Source organism: Triturus cristatus, chromosome 10, assembly GCF_964204655.1.
Source record: "Triturus cristatus chromosome 10, aTriCri1.1, whole genome shotgun sequence".
Lineage (NCBI taxonomy): Eukaryota > Metazoa > Chordata > Amphibia > Caudata > Salamandridae > Triturus > Triturus cristatus.
In genome coordinates, this window is record NC_140593.1 from 1,143,227,554 (window position 1) to 1,143,251,711 (window position 24,158).

Below are 24,158 nucleotides of genomic sequence, written 5' to 3' on the forward strand. Positions count from 1 at the left end.
AGTGCTGACATTTTAGACCTGACTATAATTCCTAGCGAAGTGAAGTTGGCCACCAAGCTCTATACTAAACCAACGGTCCGTAATACCCTTTTGGAATATACTAGCCATCATCCAAGGGGCCTTAAGGATGGCCTCCCGTTTGGTCAGTCAGGAACTGCCATTTCAGGGAGGACTATTTCAGAGAGGCCGAAATACTTGCCAAAAAGCTGGAACATCGTGTTTACCCAAAAACGACTGATCAAACGGTCGCTTAAGCGGACTTGGTACAACCACCGTGAATTTCTGTTAACACCACGTGCTCCAAACAAATCTGAACGTGTACCTTGTGTCACTACTTTTGGGTCCAAAAGCAATCAAATCGTAAAGATTGTAAAACGTCATTGGCCCTTAGTGCAGGCAGTTGGAATTTCCAAAGAAATGCCTCTTTTTTCTTTTAAACGAGGTAAAAATATACGTGACCATTTGGTACGTGCTGCTCTACCTGCTAAGAGCTCCCCTGATTTAACTACCTTATGGGGCCTTAATAGGATCTAGGGCCATTACCGATGTGGTAATTGTCTTATGTGTGACTTCACTATGAACACTAAACAGTTCATACATGGTAACATCAAACATGATTTGCGTGATCACACCAACTGTAATTCGCAGAACGTGGTGTATGCCATCTGGTGTCCATGCAATCTTATTTATGTGGGGCAGACCACAAAACGTATTAAGAGTCGTCTTTCCCAACATAAAAGTCGCATTCGGTGCAGAAATGAGCATGCATCTGTGGTGTCACATTTTTTGGAACACAATCACAACCCCTCTGATCTAAGATGGCAGGTGATTGAACTGGTTAAGAGTCCACGTAGGGGCGGTGACATTACTAGCATGTTAAACCAAGCTGAATGCGGCTGGATGTTCCGCTGTAACAGTATCAACAAGGGGCTCAATAGTCTAGAAGAATGTACGGCTGTACTATTCAGCTAGACTGTTGGATATACTAAGATTCCCCTTGATTTGGAGACCCTGTTTTGGTATTTGAAGAGGTTTCAAATTGAATTATTTTCGTTAATCTGGATGCAATAATGTCTTTTAGTTCTAAGTGAAGATGTTTGAGTAGCTTTATTTTAAAATGTTTCTATGCTATGGGCATATTTCATGTGTATGCCCTAGAACTCTCTTTGAACTATTGCTAAGCCTATCTATCTTGTATAAACAATTATTGCATTTGAATGTACTGTTATTCCAGTTGTTCAAATCGAATTCTTTTGGATATACACAGGCACTGAGGAAAAGGCTCTATTAATCAAATATGAAATTGAACACAGGCACTGTTGTATTATATGTTAATGCTTTACGGCATTTTTGTTATTATTGCTAGACTATTAATACCGTGGATAACATCATCATGTTCTATCTAATTATATAACACGGCTGTGAAATTTAAGTTGAAGTTTTGAATGTAGGTCTTAGATTATATCTTTATCAAGTGGTTTATTGTATACTGACCACCTTTTTGTTGACAATTTCTGTTGTACTATCCTTTTTGAAAAAATAACAATCTTGGGAATATAGGATGCAATAGTATAGGCAAATTGTGTTGCATTGCCAATTTCTCTAACATTTTGCACATGTCAAATCGTGAGGCCTTGGGAAACGGGCTCTTTTCCCCTTTTCTCTACTTTTCTGTACTCTTTTGACAATTTCTGACCAGTCCAAGATGACTGTGGTTCGTAAGACCCGAACACAACGGTTTAAATCGAACTCGCAATGTTCTTTTTCGGATATGTTTTAATATTCTAGAGTCACACAATATCTTTTTTAAAACGAAAAAACCCACTTTCTTTAACATTATTTGGGTTTTGACTCGTTCCGAACAATTTGTGTTGGGAACTGATTCTTAAAGCCATGACTAGTCCTTTTTCTATAGTCATGACGGCACGCTTTAAAATCAACGTGCTCGTCTACTTCCTGTATCGGCCCAAATTTTTGGGACGCGAAACGCTGATGGCACGCGGCACACGGGGATACTCAAGTTCGAAAGTAAGTGATAACCTGAACCCTTAGTGAAGTATGACCTATCTTTAGGGCAACTTGTCTCACTGGTTTTAAATTTAAAAAAATTCATTGTCTTAACTAAAAGTTCCTCATCCACCTTGGCCCTGTAATGAACTATGGCCTAGATGGGTTTATTGGAAAGAAATGATCTCTTGTAAGGCTTTAGTCCTAATATCCCTCCTTTTGTGTTAATATGCATGCTCCTTGAATTAGATTTTTGCGTAACGTGTGGGACCCATGGGTGTTGTAAGATTCCTCGTGGGGTTGGACATTAGTTACTGCCTTTGTGATCGAGCAAGTCCAGTGTTTTATTATGATTTAAGTAATGCGGTGGGACTCCTTTTTGGCATACCGACAGGTATGAGGGTTCATCTTTTTATAACCTTCATTAAGGCATGAATTCATTCCTAACAATAAATTTAAAAAAGAAAATTGTAAATGTATGTATTTGTATTTTTGATAGTTGTAGGATCTCCTTTAAAAATGTTGGCATTTTGGCGGGACACACGAAGATTGGTGTTCCTCCCTAGTGAACATTACAGAGATCCATCAAGATGATAGTTTAGCCTCTTTTATCTCTTTTTCTATCTTTTTCACAAGTTTTCTGACTTTTTTCACAAGCTTTGGAATTCCGGAGTACTAGGTCCTGTTTTATTTGCTTTTGTCTTTATTCACTTTCTCTGATTTTTCTGTCATACACTCGGTGCTGAGCATAAAAAACTTTAAAAAAAAATAATAATTCTTATTGCAAACCCATGGATATATTTCATTTTTGTAGAAAAGAAAGTGAAAGCTCGCATATTTAAAGTCCTTTGTCCTGAAGATGAACCCCAAAGTATCTGTGGGTCGAAACGCCGTCGACGCTTAGAAACGTGGCCTAATTAAGAGAGGACACAATTGTTAAATTGTGTATTTTGTTATTTGTTGTTGTTTCATGTTTTTTCTCTGCCACTGTTTGTTCAGCTTACACTAGTCAATGTTCCTAATTTTATCATTGTTCGTGTAACTGTATGAGCGCCCTTACCATTTTGTTCATCCTTTGTGTCTTATTGAATTTATATTAAACATCATTTTTTTTTATTATTTATGTACACGGTCATTGCGAAATTAAGCCAGCACAGTTTTTCCCTTTTCTACATAATTTCTTCCTTTTTTCACACTAAGGGGTCCATTAGGATGGAGGGTGGATGTCCTCTGCCGGGCGTGCGGTAGCAACCGCCGGACCGGCGGCGGACATGCACCCGCCATCGAAGCCCTGAACACCGCCGGTCCGATTAGCATTGCGGTCGTGACCGCAGCAGTATGATTTTCCGCCCGCCACATTTCCGCCGGTTGCAGTCCGCCCGCTTGCCTGCCGTGCGGAGCAGGACCGCTACAATTTTGGCGGATCAGGGCTAAGCACCGCTGGCACGATTATGATGCGGCGGTAGTCAGCTTTCCGCGGCGGTGGAACCGCCATGGAAAGGCATGCGGAGAATGTCTCCGGGGGTCCATTGGGGACTCCCAATGTGTTGGGGGTGTGTTTGGGTGCACTGGGGGGGTACCATTGGTACCCCCCTACATGTCCCTGTACCAAGTGGCAGGCACTGTGCAGTGCCTGTAACACAGTGCAGGGACATGCAGGACATGCTTATTTGGACATCGCGGCTGTGCTGCTGCCAGCACCGCCCGCCTCAATGTTAACCGCTGCTATCCGACCGCCGCGGTGGGATTTCCACTGCGGAGCATAACAATTGGACCGGCGGTTTTCCTGCGGTCCTGGCGGGCGGTGTTTTCCCGCTACCATGGCGGTCGGAGCGATTTTCCGACCGCCATGCTAATAGACCCCTAGTTGTTTTATAGTTTGTAATTTTAGCTCATGAACCACTGTTTGGAATACAAGTGAGAAACAGAGGCGGCGCAGAGTGAGAACGTGATCATTATATACAAATGGACTTATGGTTCACAGGTGGTTATTTACAAGAATTTATACAGAGTTAAGGCTTTTTTTGTGAACCATGGTAAGGGGCACCGGGAGTTGCGCTGGTATGTCGATGGCGTTTCGATCTCAGCGATTAAGGATCATCTTCAGGACCAGGTTACAGAATGGAGGTGCTGAAAGTAGTGAGACTGGGAAGATGGAAAGGTGATGAGTAATGGTGGATCAGCGAGCTTGAAGCCAATCATGCAAGGATGGAAGCCGAAGGGCATCGAATGCAAGGAGAAGAAATAAAGGGGCTCATTATGATGGCGGGCGGACATCAGTCCGCCTGCCATCATAACAGTGATGGAACTGCCCGCCAGACGTGCGGCGGTCCCACCAGTGCAATTAGGATGCGCCCGCCATACTGGCGGGCGCATCCTGGTCTTTTACCATTGCGTACGGTGTTGCTGGCTGCAGCACCGTCCGCAATGGTAAAAGAGCATGCACAGCACTTCCCTGCACCACGTGTCAGGCACCACATGGTGCCTGTCACTCGGTGCATGGAACTGCAGGGGGATGGTACCCCCCCAGTCCACCCCTCCACAGAGGGGGCCCCCAACGGTCCCCAAACCCAATCCCCGCCAGCCTTTCCATGGCGGCATCGCCGCCATGGAAAGGCCTGTCCAATACCCTGATCCTAATATGGCGGACGGTGCCTGCTAGGCACATCCACCATATTAGTGGCCCTGCTCCGCTCGGCAGGCAATCGTAACGATTGCCACCGGCCCAAAAAAGGCAGAAGGACTTTGCGTCCACCACGATACCCACCGCCATCCTAATTTGGCGGTGGCTAAATCTCATTGTGATGGAGCGAGGATCGCCACCGCCGGGCCGGTGGTGGCGATCCTCCCGCCATCATAATGAACCCCAGAGTTAGCAAATTGTTTACTGGCTATTTTGGCGTTGCCCGTCTCAAGTACGAGGGCATTTTCAGATAAAAGTTTACATGGGAAGGAAAGAGAGAGCGTGCATAACCAAACACTCACTGAAGAAGTATTGTATGGAGTACTACAATAAGTTTGATTTGTAAAAAAGTATTTGGACCTCATATACACTATACGTACACTGCCTATATACCATGCACTATCAGTGCATAAAGCAAGCAATAATAAAAGCAAAAAGTTCCACAAACACTGGGAAAACACTGTTTCTGTTGTTTTTAATGGTGTGAAAATGTATAACCACTGTTTTTTAAAGATTTTGAAATCACTTGAAAACACTGAAAAAACCCCAACAGAATTTACCAAAAATAGAAACTGAAAACAGGAAAGCCTACATATAAATGGCCATAAGACTGAAAGGTATCCAAGCAATGGCACAAAAACCCTAAGAGAGTCCAGACACATCCCTAGAAGAGATAAGCTTTCTTTCTTGGCAAAACATTTTACTGAATGAATCTAGCCAATTATTCCGAACATCAATGAACAAACTCTGACCACCTGCTTTGGTGCTAAAGACCCTCAGAAAACAATAGTTAAGTCAGTAACACTTCAGTCAACACTGAGGGGAGAGCAAATTGTGGATTGCATATACCATGATGCAAAAGAGCAAACTTTTCTGGGATGTGATTTAGTGTCTGGTCACACACTTTTCCCTGCCCAAACTGATTTTCATGACCTCTACCATTTATCTCACGTTCCTAACGTTCCTTTTTGTATAAATTGTGTTCCAGCCCATTGATTACACTTCATCTGGCCCGAGAGTACAGTTTGAGCCGGAGATTCTGGCCCGACTGCGGACGTAAAGATATGACTCGTAAATGACCTTTGTGAATACCAAAAGTCATAAAAGTTAGACTTTTGTCTCAGAATGCATTTGTGAATCGGGTCCACTATGCCTAAATTTGTAGTGGATCATGACGCTGACAAACTGTTCGCATCTTATGGGATCCCATTGAAAATGCACAGGGTAGACAAACGGCACTGAGGAACATTATTGGGGAGGTGGGGATGAGGAGGTAGCAGAGTCCTACCCGCACATGAAGGATGTACCTGTGAATAAGGTTGGTCTCACTCCTGAAGAGTGCCATAAGATGTTTAGTGTCATTCACAGATATTCACAACAGTCTTGAGATGGCTTTGTAGACATGCCATTGAAAGCACTAATGGGTGGCTGAAGGTCACTGAAATGAATGCTTATGGTGGGCTATACACTCTGGTTAAGAAGGAGCAAAGCTTGAGTTATTGTTCTTTAGAGTTACACCGGAATCTAGTGGATTACAAGCTGACTGACCCCAGGAAGTTTGGAAACACAGCTGATGTGTTGGTATGTACTAGGGCGTTCAAGAAATTCCAATGGGTGATCCCAAGAAGGGAGAAGCAGGCCCGCAGCAGGGAAAGGAGGCAAGCAACAAGGCTCAAAAAGGGGAACTCTTAGGGCCTCAAAATTGTGACAAAGGTAAAGAGTCCCAAACCACTTCCGTGAGGAAGGAAGGAGAGAGCACAGGGTAAAAGAAGCCACCTGAGAAGGGCAGGTGTTTTAAATGTATTCAGTAAGGGAACCATAGGAGTAATTCCTCATGCCCCAAGAAAAAGGCTCTATTAGGAGGGAGCACTGCGGGGTGATCAATGTTGCACTGGAAAATGAGGATTGCCTAGAGGAGGGCATAGATCATGCTCTAGTGTCCCTTATTTGGGGGGTGGACCCAGAACGTAACCTCCCGGAGGATGGGAGAAATCACTTCCAGATGGTCAATCACTCAAACAGCATTTGTAAAGCGTGACACTGTCACCCCTAGGGGTATCTGGGCGCTGTGTCTCCGCTGAAGAGCCATATCATGAGTCTCTTTCTGAAGTCTGCCAGCAAGGGGACTGTACGGAGCTGGAGGGGAAGGTTGTTCCAGATGTTGGCAGCGATGTAAGAGAAGAAGCGGCCACAGCTGCAGCTGCGACAGATGCGGGGGCTGTGTGCGAGGGCAAGTGAAGAGGAGCGCAGGTGTCTAACGGGTTGGTGGAAGTTCAGTTTGTGGTTGAGGTAGGCAGGTCCTAGGTCATGGGGGACTTTGTAGGCAAGCATGAGCATCTTAAACTGGCATCCCTTCTGGATGGGGAGCCAGTGGAGGTCTCTCAGGTTGGTGGGGCGATGTGTGTTCATATGGGGAGGTTCAGGATGAGTGTGGCCACTGCGTTCTATATGGTCTGGAGTCTTCTGAGGAGTTGGGTGGGAATGCTAGTGTAGAGGGCATTGCTGCAGTCGAAGCGGCTGGTGATGACACCCTGAGTGACAGTCTTTTTGGTGTCAGTTGGAATCAAGCTGAATATTGTGCCGAGCAAGCGAAGTGTGTGGAAGCAGGAGGAGGCAATTGCGTTGACTTGTCATTTCACGGTCAGTTGGCTGTCGAGGATGATGCCAAGGTTGCAAGCATGGTCGGTCGGCGTGGGTCCAAGTGGTGCTGAGACCATATTAAATACAAAATATCGACTTGCAAAAATATTGAGTCAAAAATATGGCATGGAAATATCGTCAGCAAGAATACCGTTTTCAAGGATATTGATTTTAAGGTAAGTATTATTGATTTTTCGAATATCCAAATTATTAATATAGTTTACAAAAATATAGTTGGTTTTACTTTTTTTTATTATTGTTATGTATTTTGGTATATATTTTAAATGTATATGATGTAATTGTTTTTTATGTTTATTAAAGTATTTGTCAAATGTTTGTTATGTTTGGAACCGTAGCGGGTTGTGGGTTTTTAGGGGCACAGGATGGGAAGTAATTTAATTATAATAAATTAATGATTCATTTTTAATAATATGTATTTAATTACTAATTAATTATGTTAATAGTGAAATAAAAAACATTTAATTTCAATTTTATGTGTGGGTTGTGTGGTTTATAGGGATATGCAGTGGGAAGTAAGGACATTTTTTTTAATTAAAGTTTTTTTGTGTGGGTGGTGGGGTTTATAGGGGTAAAGAGTGGGAAGTAATTTAATTTTAATTAATTGATAATTATTAATTATTTATTTGACAATTCAATATTTTAATTGTGTAAATATTTTTTATTTATTTAGGTGTGGGAATTGGGGTAGATAGGGGTACATGGTGGGAAATATATTAATTCTAAATAATTAATATTTATTTAATAATAATTATTTAATTTATAATTATGTTAATTTTGTAATTCGATGTTTTTAACTAAATCTTTATGTGTGGGTTTGGGTATGTGGTTGCAAGTACATTTATTTTTAATTAGGTTATGATTTTTTTTATTAATAATTATTAACTTTACAATTCATTATGTTAATTGTGTAATTAATTTTTAACTACATTTTAGGTGTGTATTTTATTTTGTGGTGGCATATTGTGTAATGTAAATTAAATGCAATTAAGTAATAATACATTTTTATATATTGGAAATTAGTTTGTTGATAATTATTTATGTTAATAGTGTAAATAATTGTTTTTTAAAGTTTAGCTTTAGTTGTTGCTTGTATGTTTTGTAGGGGTATATGGTGGAAGGTAACACAAAGAACCATTATTTCATTAAATATTTTTTGTTAAATAATTTTTAATAAACATTTTTTACATGAAAATTATTTTTGGATTCAAATTTTAATGTTTGTAAATGTTTATATGTTATTAACATTATAACATGTATTTATTTCAAATATTTTTACATGAAATATATTAGATTTTTTATTAAATATTTATATTTTATTGTTTTATTTAATTATTGCAATTATTTTATTGTTTTGCAAGGAAATTGTTTGTTTCTAATGTAGAACTAACTGCAGTGGGAATATTAAGGGCACCATTAGCATGGCGGGGGGACAAAGTCCGCCCTCCATAGCCCCGGGAATGGGACCGCCCGCAAAGCATGCAGCGGTCCCGCAGATACAAATAGGATGCGCCCGCCAGTAACATTGCGGCGGGCGGTGCAGAAAGCACAGCACGCCGCAATGCCAAAAATGCAAGTTGTGCATTTGCATGAACAACGTGACAGGCACCTTGTACATGCAAATGCAGGGGGGTACCATATTGAAAGACTGCATGCCTTTCCGTGGCAGCAAGGCAAATCCCCACATGCATCCTGATATGGGTGGCGGTGTCTAACAGACACTGCCACCATATCAACAGCTTTTCCGCCCGGTAGACAATCGGGCGGATTGCCTACCGGCGGAAAAACGGCGGACGGTATTCCGTCGGCTGGGGTACCCCCCGCCATAGTTATATGGCGGGGGGGAATTGGCAGGCGGGCGGGAGAAAATGTCGGGCGGATTGCCACCGCCATGCAGACGGTGGTGATCCGCCCGACATACTAATGGGCCTCTAAATGTTTTCCTTCTGCAATCCAACAGTTTCCCTACTGTTGCACGGACTGGAGTGGGAATAGTACATTTTACCCCTACGCAATCCAACACTTTCCCTACTGTTTCACTGACTGGAAAGGTAATAGTAAATTTCCCCCCTTTGCAATCCAACACTTTCCCTACTTTTGCACTCATTGGAGTGGAAATAGTAAGTTTTACCCCTTTGAAATCCAACACTTACCCTACTGTTGCATTGACTGAAGAGGGACGGTGTACTTTTTAGGTCTCGCCTGAGACAGCGCTTTAGCGCTGCTCTCGCGAGAGCTTTTGTAAATGGGGGATCTGGAAGTGCAAACGAGTGCTTTCAGGCCTCCAAATACAGTGCATGTGCGCCGGCCAGGCGCGCGCACCATTTGGAGGCCTGAAAGCACTCGTTTGCTTTCACTTTCAAAGATCGGCAGTAAAGATTGCAATCTCTTTGTTCCCAGCATCAGTGAGATGCAAATGAACAAACAGCGTGAGGCTAAAGGTCTTATTTTTTTTTTTAAAACAAACCAGGTCACTGCTACAGTGAAAGGAACAACAAGCATTTACAATGCAATAGGTCTCGCATTTACGCGAGTTTGAGCTATTCACATTGCAAATAACAATGCCTTTTATTTGTGTTTTCGTTTTTCAAACATAAATAAAAGGCATCGTCATTTACAATGCCAATAGCTTAAACTCGCGTAAATGCGAGACCTATTGCATTGCAAATGCTTGTTATAAGTTGCAGTGGGAATACTACATGAATTAATTTTAAAATGTTGTAGTTTAGTTTATATTGTTTACATTTATATTAATATGTTTTTGGTTATTTAAAATTGTAATATTGATAATTAATAATGTTTTTAATTTTTTATTTATTTTTAGTGAATTCTAATTTTTATATTGTTTGAGTTTTTTATTTGTAATTAAAATTGTTTGTTTATTAAACAAACGGCCATGCGGGCAGTGGCGATCCGCCCTACATCATAATAGACCCCTTTGTGTTTTTTTTTTTTAGAATAACTAAAGTTCTTATAAAATAATAATTCTGGTATCTTTGGGATAAGCTCAAGAGATGATTCAACCATGATTTAAAATGTTTTTTAAACATCCAATCAACTGGTAAAGTTGGATTTTTACTAAATATTTAGAAAACGTAACTTTTAAAACATTTGACTTTGCTTGAAACTTCCAGTAGGCTAATTAGCACAACGTGGCAGGCACTGCGCGGTGCCTGCCATGTTGTGCTTGGAACTGCAGGGGGGTACCATAGGTACCCCCCATGTGCACGCCCCACCCCCCAGAATCCCTGGGGGCCCGCTACGGGCCCCCAATGGTGAGAACCGCCTGCCTTTCTGAAAGGAATGTCCCCGCACATATGCTAATATGGATGGCGGTGTCTCCCAGACACAGCCACCATGTTAACAGCTTTTCCGCCCAGTAGGCAATCGGGCGGATTGCCTACCGGCGGAAACCCGGCGGACGGTGTTTCCGTCCGCGGGGGTCCCCCCTGCCATGGTTATGTGGCGGGGGAAATTGCTATGCGGGCGGTGGTTTTTGGCGATCTGCCCTGACCCTCTATGTACTGCACTCATCTGGGTCAAAGAGAACATGCCTACATTTTCACTTATTTAGAGTAGAAACATAGAAAATACATTAAAAAATAACTGGTAATTCCCTTTTTCTTACCGTCCTTTAATGTCCACTTCACCTCTCCAGTAACTTTGCTGACAGCATGCAGGCTCCCATCCAGGGTGGATATAAAGAGCAGAGACTCTGGCAACGTCACAGAATTTCCTGCATGACACTAAAACAAGACAAGAATTTAGACTTCGGTAACAATGAATTTTAAAAAAAAAATCACACCAGGGAGAACGCATAGTGAAAACAGTCACAAATACATGTAAAAAGGAAAAGCTATGGTAAATTTTCAAGCCAGAGGCAGTTTTAACACTGAAGTAGACTGAACACAAACATTTGCAACACACTTCATATTTACTAAACATGTGCTGCAGACAGACTTTTTATATCTGAGCTGGCAAATAAATTAAATGTACAGATCCCACCACCAAGTAATTTAACTTTAAGCTTTCTATGAATCATATACTGAGACCTGGCCAGACCTGTGTCTCATTCGGGAACACAGTTCCTGCAGACTTTTTTGGAACTGCTAGTGCTGTGATTAAAAATGGTGGGCCCTATGCAACATCAAGAAAAACACACCAGACGGTGGACTATCCTTCCTGAACCTCTATACCAGTTTTCTGTTTAATACAAGTCCCACGCTACAAACCCAGACACCAACCGCCCTGTGGTGCCACTGTTATCCAGATCCTAGAGCATTGTTTTAAACGGTGTGCGTAGGGATAAAAAAATGTCCAGGGATTTGCTCTGAAAATATATCCAACGTTTCTTTATTGTTCAAAATTTAACAGTTCACAAACAACAGGGAATTTCAGCCAACGCGTTTCGTTCTCATAGAGAACTTCATCAGGGCTTCTCAAGGAAAACCCTTCTTGGGGGACAGAGCAAATATGCTCTCATAGATTTTTAAGAACACGGTGACGTGTGGAATTGTAATCCTAAATTTATTCAAAAGAGATCCGAAGTGAAAATCTTCCGCCGACAAAGTTTTTAACCAATCTATTTTGACTGGATAATCTGATGACTGCCAATGTCCACATTCTTTAAAAAATAAGGTCAGTATCCAGGACAGCGTCAATGTTCGGTTGGAGTCCCATTGTTTCCTATAGGAGCCCATGTTCCACCCAACAACCGACAGTAACACAGGCTCCTATGGGAAAAAGGGGGGTGTGAGGAAAACCCTGCACCCTGTCACAAGCACCCCATTGTGCCAGCCACACATTGCAGGGTTTTACAGGGGGTCCCTTAGTTACTCCCTCGGCCCACAACTGGAGGCCGCAGGATAAAGGGGGGCCTGCTAGGGGCCCTCAAAGTTACTTTCTGACAGCTTTTCCATGTCAGAATGGCCAACTCAGAAAGGCTGTTGGAAATCAGCATCATAATCGCGAGGTTAAAAACGCAGTCCATAGAGGTGTACGATGCGATTCCGACCGGCACAAATTCTCCGAGAGCCAGTCGAAACCGATTCGACTGAGTGGTTTACATTCCGCAGGCGAACATCATAATCGGTCGGGCGAATTGTCAACCGACCGAATCGGTCGGAAAGGTTCCGACACGGGCGAGGAGATTCCGACTGTCAGGAGAAGGCCTTCACCCGACATCGTAATCGGCCCCATGGTGGGGTTGCACTCTCCCATTTCTCAATGGGACCTTGTGTTTTGGCCGTAAACAGACCGTAACACAAGTTCCTATTGAGAAATGGGAGTCTGTGTTCATTCCTGCACCTCATGGCAGGCACCTCAAAGTGCCTGCCACAAGGTGTAGGGATCAACAGGGGGCACCATGGGTGTCCCCTCAGCCCCCAACCGGAGGCCAAATACAGAAGGGAGCCCTGCTAGGGGCCCCCAGACACGCTTTCCGAAACGGTTTCCATGTCTGAAAAGCCGACATGGAAAAGCTACCAGAAACAGTGCTTCGTAATCCAGAAGGCGGATACTCCTTCCATTTGGATTACGGGCCATTCTTCAACTGGCAGAGTGGCTCCTAGAGCCCGCCGGAAGCCAGCCGGAATGACCTGCCGGTTTCGATTCCGACTGGCTGTATCATAATAAGCCGGTCGGAACTGAAAACGACGATGTTGGTCGTAAGGCCTCCGATCTATGATCAGAGGCCTTACGACCGACATCGTAATTGGGTCCTTATTAGGAAAATGCTGGGCAGTTGAGAAATCTTCATTAGGGAATGTTCTTATAATAGCTGTGATCACAACAAGAAGCAGAACAGCTGTACCCTGTCTGTACTACATCACACCACTTGGGATAGCCAGGAACCTTAATGCTGAGTGAATTTCCACCGGTGCTCCTGACTTTGGATCCTTTTACACGAATATAACTCCACCTATCCACAGAAGCATTTAATTTGCCACTGTATTCGTCAGCCACAAAACCACCTCACTTCAAGAGAAAGGAATCCTTAATGATTTAGGTTCCACACCATCCTTTGCGAGGTTCTTGTCCTAGAAAAGTGATTTCTTTAGAAAAAAGTGATGCAGGAAGCCAGGATTTGTCAACATTCTAAAAAAATGCAACTGCCTCATTGAAAGTTGCTTAAATGTTGGATTTGGCGCTTGGGTATATCAAGCCCAGTACTGGAGTCTATACCAGACAGCACATCTGGTTCTTCCGCAGAAGGTTAACCAGAAGTCAGGCGGGGTGCTTGTCTCGTGCCCAATGGAACAGCAGTTTAAGGAGGTGAGACTTGCAGGCTTCTGTTTCAAGGCGCAGGCAGCAGAGGCTCCTGATGTGTTGAGTTTTATGGTCCAGAGCTGCTATCCTCCACACAGCTGGGCAACTGCCTTAGTATACTAATGATGCTGCAGGTGCTAACTAGTCAGGGTCTCCAACCTTACAGTACAGAGAGCTACTTAAGCTCAATGAAAACCATCCAGAAGCACTGATACTATTAATGTTGTAATAGTGACCATGTTATACAAGATTACATTAGTGGCCACCATATGCAAGGCTTCTAGCAGTGATCGACTTGGTGCACCAGGCAGAGTTGTCAGCATTTATGTAAACAAATACTTAGTCAATTTTTAATGCCTCTACATGGGTAACACATAACCCTGCTTCCAATGTGATTATATTAGAATTAAGTCTTTGCTGTGCCCGATAATTTTATCATTCAAATATCACCTCTGAATATATTTTGGAAATTCAGCCAATTGTCTGCAAACATCAACCCTATGAGTTATGAAAATACACACAATTTCCTCTTGAATACACATTCTCAATTTTGGTATACATATATTAATTCAACCAAGCATAAGCTTTTAGGTTAGTAGGCTGGCCAACACAGAGGAGAGCTACTCACAGGTAGCAGGGGAGATACCAGTAGCTAATGTGCTACTCGTTGGAGAAGCCTGAACTAGTGACTAAGCGGAGTCCGACATTCCAATGCATCCTCACCGATTAACAGTGGTTGGTGCCAAAAACAATATGCAGACCACCCTAAAGGTCTTGGGACTTAAAGAACATGACAGAGTGAAGAATTCATCCCACAGCAGTAAGCAGCCATTGCAACCACAATGTTCAGAAGCACCAGCATGGATGCTTCACCCTCATGTCCAATAAGAGCAACCTCTATGCTGGCTTAAGACAGGATGCACCAGGCATCCCCTGGAGATTGTGCTGCTCTAGACTACAAGAGATATCTGCTAGCACAAACCCACTGTTTAACCAGACGTTATAGCTCAGTTGGTAAACAAAACTGTGGGACAGAGTAAACGCCTGCATAGTGCACACCACATATTTAATTTGTTTATAAAAGGTGTTGCCTTCGATAAACTAATTCATTGGTGGATACTCTGTGAATCTCATGGGTTTCCAGCACGTGAAACCCTTTGACTGCAGGTACACATTGCCACAGGCACAGTATCTTTGATCACTCACAGTAGCTAGCAAGGCAAGTCCAAAAGACACAGAACTGCTCGAGCGCTGCAAAAACCTATTTCTTAAATTAACATTAAATACTCTTTTGACATTATTTCAAGGGCTGTTTTAGCAGACTGTATCATTCCAACACTTGAGGGATACACCATATCTACACAAGAGGTAACAGTTGGTCCAAATATGAATCTACAGACCCAGCTGACACCCATGTGTGGGGTCCCACTCTCCTGTGGTTTTCACCAAGGTTATGGAAACCTAAGGGATTTATCAAGCCACTTGTAGAACCTACACAACGTTGGTATGCTAGAGAACTCACTAGTTAGAGACATCCACCGCTTTAAATCCTATCAATAACTCATCCAAGCATAGATGTCTAGGGTCTACCTAAGGCTCAAGACCTCAAGAAAATAATTTGTTCTATACAGTTCATTCATGTAGCCTCTCTTTCAGCTTAGCTTTTAGCATGAATCTTGAAGAACTCACAACCCTTTTGGCATGAATCTGGAAGGATTCACACCCCAACCGATGGCGGGGGCCGCAATAGAAGGGTTTGAGGCAGAGGCGTAAATGACATAATTTTTTTTAAAAAGCTACGTGGGGAAAGCAATAGATAGGGTGGAAGAGAAGGAAACAACACAGAGCACATGGAGTAAGAGAAAGCAGCACGTGGGTGCCTTCCTTACCAAGGGGAGGGTGCAAAGTGTTCTGTCCATGGCCCATTGTAGTTTTCCCGATATTAGCCTAACTGCACGACACAGGTTTCATTAGCTTTGCACATGTTACTAAATAAACATGTTTGCTTTTGTGCCACATTGTATTTTCAAACAAAACCTACAGTTGCTTTCTCGTACTGTTCTTTCCTGGGATTAGTCTGAAAACAGCTGACAAGGTCAAACAACAATGTCTCTTGTTATTTTGTTCTAGTCAGGCACTAGCACCTAGACACAACACGGAAATGCAGCTGTTGTTTATGAGAATGTATGCCTTGTCATATAGGTATGCACAGTAATGTAATACACACAGATAGATTTTCTGAGCGAAGATCACAGCTGTATCCGAGATGTAGAACTTCCATCTGAGTATGCTAAGGTACGGGGTCCGCTACTAATCCCAGAGATCTTTGCTGTATAATCATTCTTCTTCTATAGAAGGGAAGGGGGGCTAGGCTAATCTGTCTTATAATATGACAGGGCTTTTCATAATATACAGTTTACTAACTATGCTGATGGTACTTTTGCTAGGCAGTTGTTTTCCGATTGGGGCACGTATACTGCATTCTAGAACACAATAGTTTAAATAAACATTTCAAACTTCCTTCGTGACTCTGTCATATCTTATTGTGGATGAGTACAAGTGTGTTAGTGAAAGGGGGTGTCCTGTCACCGCGATCCCTGAGAGGGTCTGGAGTGTTATGTTCTGAGGTGTCAATTCACTTGTCTCTGGATATGAATAGGAGTGCAAGTGAGACACTATAGCTAGTCGAACTCTGGCTTATGGTACTGAGGTGGTATGGTGACTCAGTCCCTATCTAATAATATTCTATGATCCCAAGCACAGCTATGTTCCTGAGCAGAATCTCTGCACCAAGAGCAGGCCCGAGCAATGAGGGGAGCCCACTGAAGCAGTAGACACTCAGGAGGACCGATGGGCCCAAGGCACAGGAATCGCAAGAGGACCTCGAGCAGCTCACCAAAGATGAAGGCTCATGGTGAAGAGGATGCGGTGAGGATGCTGATCTTGGAGGGAAGATATGCTGGCGGCTTGAGCTTCTGGCAGCCCGAAGTGCAGAGCCAAAAAGCCTTGGCAACTGCAAGTCGAGGCAGTGCATAGAGTTTTGGTCCCAGCAGTTCCAACGAGGGACACTGGCCTCATAATTGCAGAAAGGATAGGTGCGGCCTCGAGGGAGTTGCAGAAAACACCACCTGTGTTGCTGAGCCTCGGAAAGTCCGGAGGACAACAGGAGCAGCAGGCCGGTCAGCTTCGTTGCGGTGTCTGCAGATTCAGAAGAGTGACACTCCAAGGGAGATTTCTTCAGGTGTCCTTGATGCCCACAGCTCTGTTGAAGAACCTGGATGAAGCACAGATGACGAAGAAGACTTAAAGAACAGTGAGACTAGGAGTAGCAGGAGTCTTCCTTGATGCAATCTCAATTCCAGTCAAAATCCAACGAAGCCCAAGTATCTAGACGATTGAAGAGCGACGGAGTTTCAGGGTTGAGTTTTGTCCCACAACAAATTTAAGGAACCAACCGCAGGTATACCTTTGAGTACCCTAAGGAAAGGGTTGTAACAACTCAGGGGTCCGTCCCAGAGGAGGGGCTGAACAGAGGGGAGGATACTCCAATGTCCTTTGTCCAGTTTAGTGCCAGAGCGGGAGCCAAGGGCTCCCTGAAATGGCTCAAACTGGAGTATGTAAGGAGGGCACGAAATGTGCCCTTCAAAGCAGTCTGGTGGCGCTGGCAAGCGCCTCAACCCCAGCCCAATACACTAAGGGGCCGATTACGATGGTGGACAGACTGGACAGACTGGAGTCCGCCCGCCATCGTAGTGGGGAACGGGACCGCCCGGCATGCATGCGGCGGACCCGCACTCCAGATTATGATGCGACCGCGACCATGTGGGTCTCATTTTGCAATTTAACAATGTGGCGGGCGCTGCTGACTGCAGCACCCGCTGCGATGTCAAAAGTGCATGTTGTGCATTTCACTGCACTATGTGGCAGGCACCACACGGTGCCTGCAACTTGGTGCAGTGAAATGTAGGGGGGTACCATGGGTACCCCTCAAGTGCACAAACACCTCCCCCCAACACATGGGGGGCCTGCAATGGGCCCCCAAAACCAATCCCTGCCAGCTTTTCCATGGCGGTTCTGCAGCCATGGAGAGGCTGGCTGAAGCTAGTATCCTAATTTGATGGACGGTGCCTGCTAGGCACTGCCACCATTTTAGGGATGCAGACCACTCCGCCAGGCAATCGGTGCGATTGCCTATGGTGGTTCCATGGCGGATGGTCTTTGCACCCGCCACGGTCGCAGTCTGAATCCGCCCGCCATCCTAATCTGGCGGGCAGTGAATCGTTGTTCGATGGCAGAAGGATCGCCACTGCAGGGCTGGTGGTGGCAGTCCTTCCTCCATCGCAATGACCCCCTAAGTCTTGTCTGAGAGGTGGTCACACCTCCCTGCGACAGGAAATTGTTCTACCTTCCTCTGCTTGAGCTTGGCTCAGCAGCAGGAGGGCAGAATCATGTCTGTGGTCAGCATCAGCACTAGCTTGCTTGCAGACCCTGAAAGGCTGTTACTGGGAGTACAGGGGGGTCCCCATAAGGAGCCTCCTCAGTACATGGGATCATACTTCTAACACTGGAATCGCTATTGGGGTATGATTCCAACATGTTTGATACCAAACTTGACCGGGTTTGGTGCATATACTATATAGACAGACACATTGTAATGACTGATGTCTTTTATATGGTTTAAAATGGCTGACCACACTTACAAAGCCTGGAGAATAGACTCTGTGGTCTATAGAGGGGTCCTGCTCATGCAGGGGCACCCTCACACTTATAACCAAGCACCCTGCCCTCAGGACTGAAGAGCCTGCCATATGGGTAACTTAAAGGGTTTTAAGCGTAGTGACCTCAGATATAAGGAAACTTATATCTGTTGTGAGAGGTGCTGGCACCAACTCACTTCAATGGCAGGCCTGCAGTCACAGTTTTAATGGACTCCCATGGGTAGCACAATACATGCTGCAGCCCATGGGAGACCCCTGGTGCACCTGTGTTCTGGGTACCATACACTAGGGACATACAGGGGTACACCAGTGACTAACTGTGGAGGCACCAAAAGTACTTACGAGGTCAATTTATGGGGAAAAGCACAGTAGCTGCGATCCTGATCAGCAGGATCCCAGCGGACTTGATAAAAAACAAACATACTGACACAAGGCCAAAAGTGGGGGTAACCAAAAAAGAAGATCCTACTTTTCTACACAAGTCATCCAATAAAAAAAAAAAATGATTGTAACGAGGCTGTGCTCCAGGGGAGGGACAAACAAGAAAAGAAAGGCAAGCCACTAAGTGAAAAGTAAGTAAATTAAAATGACAACAAACCCAACCAATGGTTAGCAACAGGCTGGCTCTAATTCCAATAAGCGGTTGGTGTACTATCGTGCTCAATAGGACTTTTGGCAACAGACTGATTAAAGCTTCCTGCAGGCAAGACCTAAAACAGAATGGCATATGCCACACAAGCAGATTCACAAGTGTAATATGCTATTTCGATGATATGCTATTGTAACAAGAGAAGTTGACAGAGGCAAGGGGCATCATTGCGGATTTGAGGCTTCATCAGTCCTGAATGATTGCCATTCCCAATGCTAAAAATTGTAGTAAATAGTATACAACACGTCTGCATATCTTTTACGTTTCAAAAGATACGTTTATTGAATGCGAATAGAGAACACATCAATACGTCATGTATTTCCAACACCAAAAACTACATTGCAAAGGATATCAATAATAGCATATGGGCAGGAAATACAAAACAAAAATCATATTTATGGCAGGAATAGAAAGGCAAGACTTAAAGATTAATAAATACAAAGCCAGAACAAGTATAATTAGGGCTAAATAGCAAATAATAGTAATCACAATACAACTAAGTTCAAGTAGGCTGAGCAACTTCTGCATATCTACTAGGAATAGTCTGTCATCTTTCAGTCATGAGAGCAGAATGACCAGCACTTCACAGTGCATGTGTGCTTCAAATGAAAACAGTTGAAAAAACAGAGTATGATGGCTTTCAGGAAACACAAAGGTTGAGATGTAAGTTCGTAGACTGTTTATTTACAAGTTACAACAGGGCAGATAGAAACCAAGACACCAAATCTGGTACAAAAATGACTTGTGGGCAACACTTTGTTAGACCGCAATGAAAAGGAAGCAGGACAGAACACTGCGCTTCTTGGATCAGTAGAGTACTCAGGTGAACCCATTTACCACATGTCCAAAAGTTGCAAAATATTTTGTATTATTAAATTCATCTTTTTACATAGTGCTATGATATTCTCAAGTTTCACAGGTCAATGCATGAGTACTTTATCTGGGCCAGGTTATTTCTTTGAATTCTGGGACTTGTAGGCTCCAAGACCCGCAAGGACGCTGGATCCCACCTCCGCGACCAAGCAAAAGCTGGGCAGCCTGCGTGAACCGGTGGCTAGGCTGGGCCAGACGTGTTTGGGTGCCCCTTCCGAAGCCACGAAAGGGATGAAAAGCAGACTGGAGTAGGCGAGAAGGCACAGTGAGGCCCAAAGCTCTGGCCGTAGCTCTAGAGTCTTTAAAGTGCTCTCGAGCCGAGTCTGCTTTGTCACCAAAAAGACGACGACCATCACAGGGCATGTCCATCAAGGTTGGCTGGACATCCTCCGAAAAGCCAGATGTCCTCAACCAGGAGTAGCGCATAAGGGCTACCAACATAGCAATTGTTTTGCCCAGTGAAGGGGTGGTATCCAGTCCACATCTAATGGTGAATTTGGCTGCGTCTCTCCGATCCACCACTGTCTGGGAGAGAACAGCCTGGTTCTCCTCTGGGCACTGAGGAAGCACCTGCGCGACCATATCCCAGATGGTATGGGAGTATCGGCCCAAGAGGCACGCGGTATACATCGACCACAGTGCCAAGCTGGAAGAGAACATACGCTTTTCAAGATGGTCCAGCTTTTTGGATTCCCTATCTGGAGGGGCAGAAGGGAATGCGGATTTAGAAGAAGAGGCTTGGACCACAAAGCTCTCAGGGGAAGGGTGTTAGGTCAAGAATACTGTGTCGCCCGGGGCAGGGCGGTGGCGGCGGGCATTTGTCCTCTCCACAGGAGCCCCTATGCTGGGCTTGGACCAAGTGGCCAGGAGGACATCCGTAAGGGCTTCATTGAATGGCAGCAGGGGTTTAGAGGAGGAAGCCGCAGGTTGAAGCACCTCTGGCAAGAGGTTAGTCCTGAGTGCCACCGAAGGGAGCTCAAGGCCCAAGACCTCAGCCGCCCTTCTCATCACCACAGCATAGGACGCTCCCTCCTCTGTACCCATGGCAGAGGGATAAAGCAAACTAGTGTCTGGAGAGGTGTCAAGACCACTTGCATCACACGGGTCCTCTCGCCAGTCCGGTTCTTCCGGCAGGTCAGCTCAAGGGTCAAGTGACCCCTCCCAGTCCTCATCACCACTCTCTAGTCAATACGGAACACCAGGGATGAACAGGAGAACAAAAGTACCCTCCGTGTCGGTTCTGACATTGGCCTGGCTCAGGGTCCAACTCGGGGATGGGGATGGCGTAGGCCGGGTTCACGGCCGGCGTTGTCGTCTGGATCGGCGCCGGGAAAGGTCGAGTGAGATTGACCGGTGTCCATCAAGATCAGGACTGGATCCACGGGGGCCCTCCAATGCCGGGGCCAGAGCTGCCAGCATCGAAGGCCCAGGACCCCCGACCAGCTCCACGGGGCCCAAAGGCGCACCATGGAGTCGGGCTGCCCAAAGACGCGGTGTAAGGCCTCGCAGAATTGCCTAAGTTGGGCAAGGGACACTCTGGCTTCCGTAACGGGTGGGAGGCGCAGAGTCGTCCCTGAAGCACGCACCGGAGCCTATGAGCGACGAGGCTCTGAGTCCTCCGTCGTGTCAGCCGACCGACGGGGAGAAGGTGAAGAGTGCCTGTGCTTCTTCGTCTTCTTCTTGTGCTTCGACTTACCAGAAGACCTCGATGACTTGGAGTGCGACAAGAAGTGGGGGCTCCGCGAACGGTCTCGAGGCTTTCCTCTCGAACGAGACCGGGAACGAAGTGGAGCTGACCACCGGGCCTCCAATAACTTTCGGGACTGCTCCCAAAAAGTCTTCGAGTGCCTGGCCTGGCAGTCGGAGCATGACTTCAGGTCCAGACACCACAAGCACACGAGGTGAAGGTCCGTCACAGACATCACCTTGGGACAGGACCCTCAGGTCTTGAATCTGGTCCGACACTGGGATATCCCTTGTGCACCAGGAGTCGAAGACTCGAGAAAGATGTTGACCAAAGTCGCAAAAACGCTACCTAAAAAGCGGCTAAGGGGTAGCTCTCTCTGGATCTGCGCTAGGCTGTCGCGGAAAAAGAAAGAAATTGCTTCAGCGTGCAGGGGCGGTGTCTAAGTAGGCACTGTGACATCATTCAGGCAACCACGACGCAGTCGACGGACGTGGAGTCGACTGATGCCACCTGCCAATGCGCAGGGGTACTGCTAAAGAAAAATCTCCGCATCCAGACGGACGCCTTGGGGAAATTCTAAGGTAAGGAATGTACAACTAACAGTCTCTTTCAGATCTCCTCTTTATTCCATTTTAAATCTAGAACTACATGTACCAGAATGCACAGTAAACGTATGGACTGGCATGGCAACTGAACCACAGTCCTAGTAGACTTGAATGCTATGCTTGCAGTTTCACACCACTAAAATGAATATTACTGGCTACTTATGTTCAATGTAACGCATTGAGAGCTACTAATATTATCAGTGTTGTATAATTCAAACCTTTCAACTGTTTCACACACAGATCAGCAGCAAGCGCCCTAACCCATTGATCTCTTTTGCTAACCTAGAAGTAGATTATATTTTTATTAACGTTTGCATTTGCTGGAAAGAGCTGTGCCTTGTTGTTGTTTGATATGCAAATGTGTTCTGTATTTAAATATGACAATGCATGGCTGCCCTGTGTGATGCAACACACCCGGGGATATTTGTTCCTAATGAACAGTTACACAAAAATGCGTCACTTGTTGGCCACAGACACACCACGGGCCCTGGAGGTGCTAAATCTGGTGAAAGTTTAATGTCTGCTCCGTTTTCGGTTCCGACCACAGAGGAGAAAGGCTGCCTCCAGCTTACTGCGTGGGCCCTAGGCCTCAACAAGCATGAAGGCATGCCTCGGTGCTCCCCAGCCACACCCTTGAATCGCCTAGTTACCATATCTGTCCTTCCCCTCTGCAAACATTCCTGGATTGTATTACATGTGTATTGATTGCTGCCTTAACGCAGAACATTACCTTTTTTACTTCATCCACATACACTACAGTCCTTCAGCTTTACTTTACTCATTCTTTCTTACTCAACATGTCTCCTCCCCAGTGTCTTTCTGCTTCTGCCCAAGTTTGGACTTTTGATGCGGGCATAGCTTCTATGTGGACAACAAGACAAACTGACACCTTCCATTAGTAATGGATTTTAGTCAATAGCGCTTCCCATGCAGCATTTTTACAATGTTGAGAGCGAAAATACCAGTCCTAGAATGCATCACCCCACTGACTAAAAAAGCAGGACTGGCTGCACAAGGTCACACGTGACAAGGGGCCCACTGGCAGCAAAAGCAGTGTAAAACCGACTGCGCAAAGGAGGGCCCCTCTTTAAATGAGGTAATTCCATGTAGAGAACAAAATCAGTTCTTTCTGCATCTCTAACAAGCGTCTTTCTAGAATGACCCTTTGTTTCATTATGTCTGCTTGGGTTTTGAGATGTATTGTGCCACCATTCATCAATGGCCCCTTTAACAAGCGTTGGCAATGCCAATAGGTCTTGGTTACAACTTCTTTAGTCACTGGTGAGTTTAGGCACTTAATACCTCATCATCTATAAACTCTGTAATTCATGCTTGCACTCATGCATCCATTCTTCCAATCACGGGCTCATTCTGACATTCACCCACTTCCCCATCTACAATAAAACACACACCATACTTAATGGAATAAAAGTACAGAAAAGAAAAAATACTGCCACGACAAAGTAGTGGGCATTTGTTTATAGAGAGAAATAATTAAAGAAAAAAAATGAACAGTAGTGTGTGGACATCTTGGAATGGTATTGTGCATAATGTACGATCGAATAACCGATCCAAGATGGCCGTCATCTTGTTTCTAAATATGGGGCCATCCTTGACAGCAAAACAATGAAACACTATGAAAAATATATTTCCTAGATGCCTGTCTATTTTACAAGCAGCGGCCGCATGGAATGCGATGCACTGCAGATGAAATATGCAGCAAGTGAGTGGCCCAGTAGCACTGTTGGCCGAGTCGTCAGGGTATCCAAAAATTCCATCTAACAAAATACTCATTGACAGGCTTTACCACAGTGTAGTAACAACCCACTTTAAAGGCCTATTAGCTTTAACATATTCTTTTCACAATGCATATGTTAGGACTGCTGCTTCTGTCATAACTTTTTACAATAAACGGATCAGATGCATTTCATTGGACATAACTTTTCACAGTAAACTGATCAGATGCATTTCATTGGACATAACTTTTCGAAATGGGTGGGCCTAACAAGAA

The 24,158-nt window shown here is 44.7% G+C and overlaps 1 protein-coding gene across 1 annotated transcript in view; it reads right to left on the reverse strand.

The window, feature by feature from the left end:
- ERN2 (endoplasmic reticulum to nucleus signaling 2) overlaps positions 1–24,158 on the reverse strand; it is a 211,140-nt gene that overhangs the window by 115,258 nt on the left and 71,724 nt on the right. Inside the window, exon 2 of the mRNA XM_085629488.1 lies at positions 10,977–11,094. Coding sequence (XP_085485614.1) covers positions 10,977–11,094 — 118 coding nt within the window. The remainder of the gene's footprint in view (positions 1–10,976; positions 11,095–24,158) is intronic.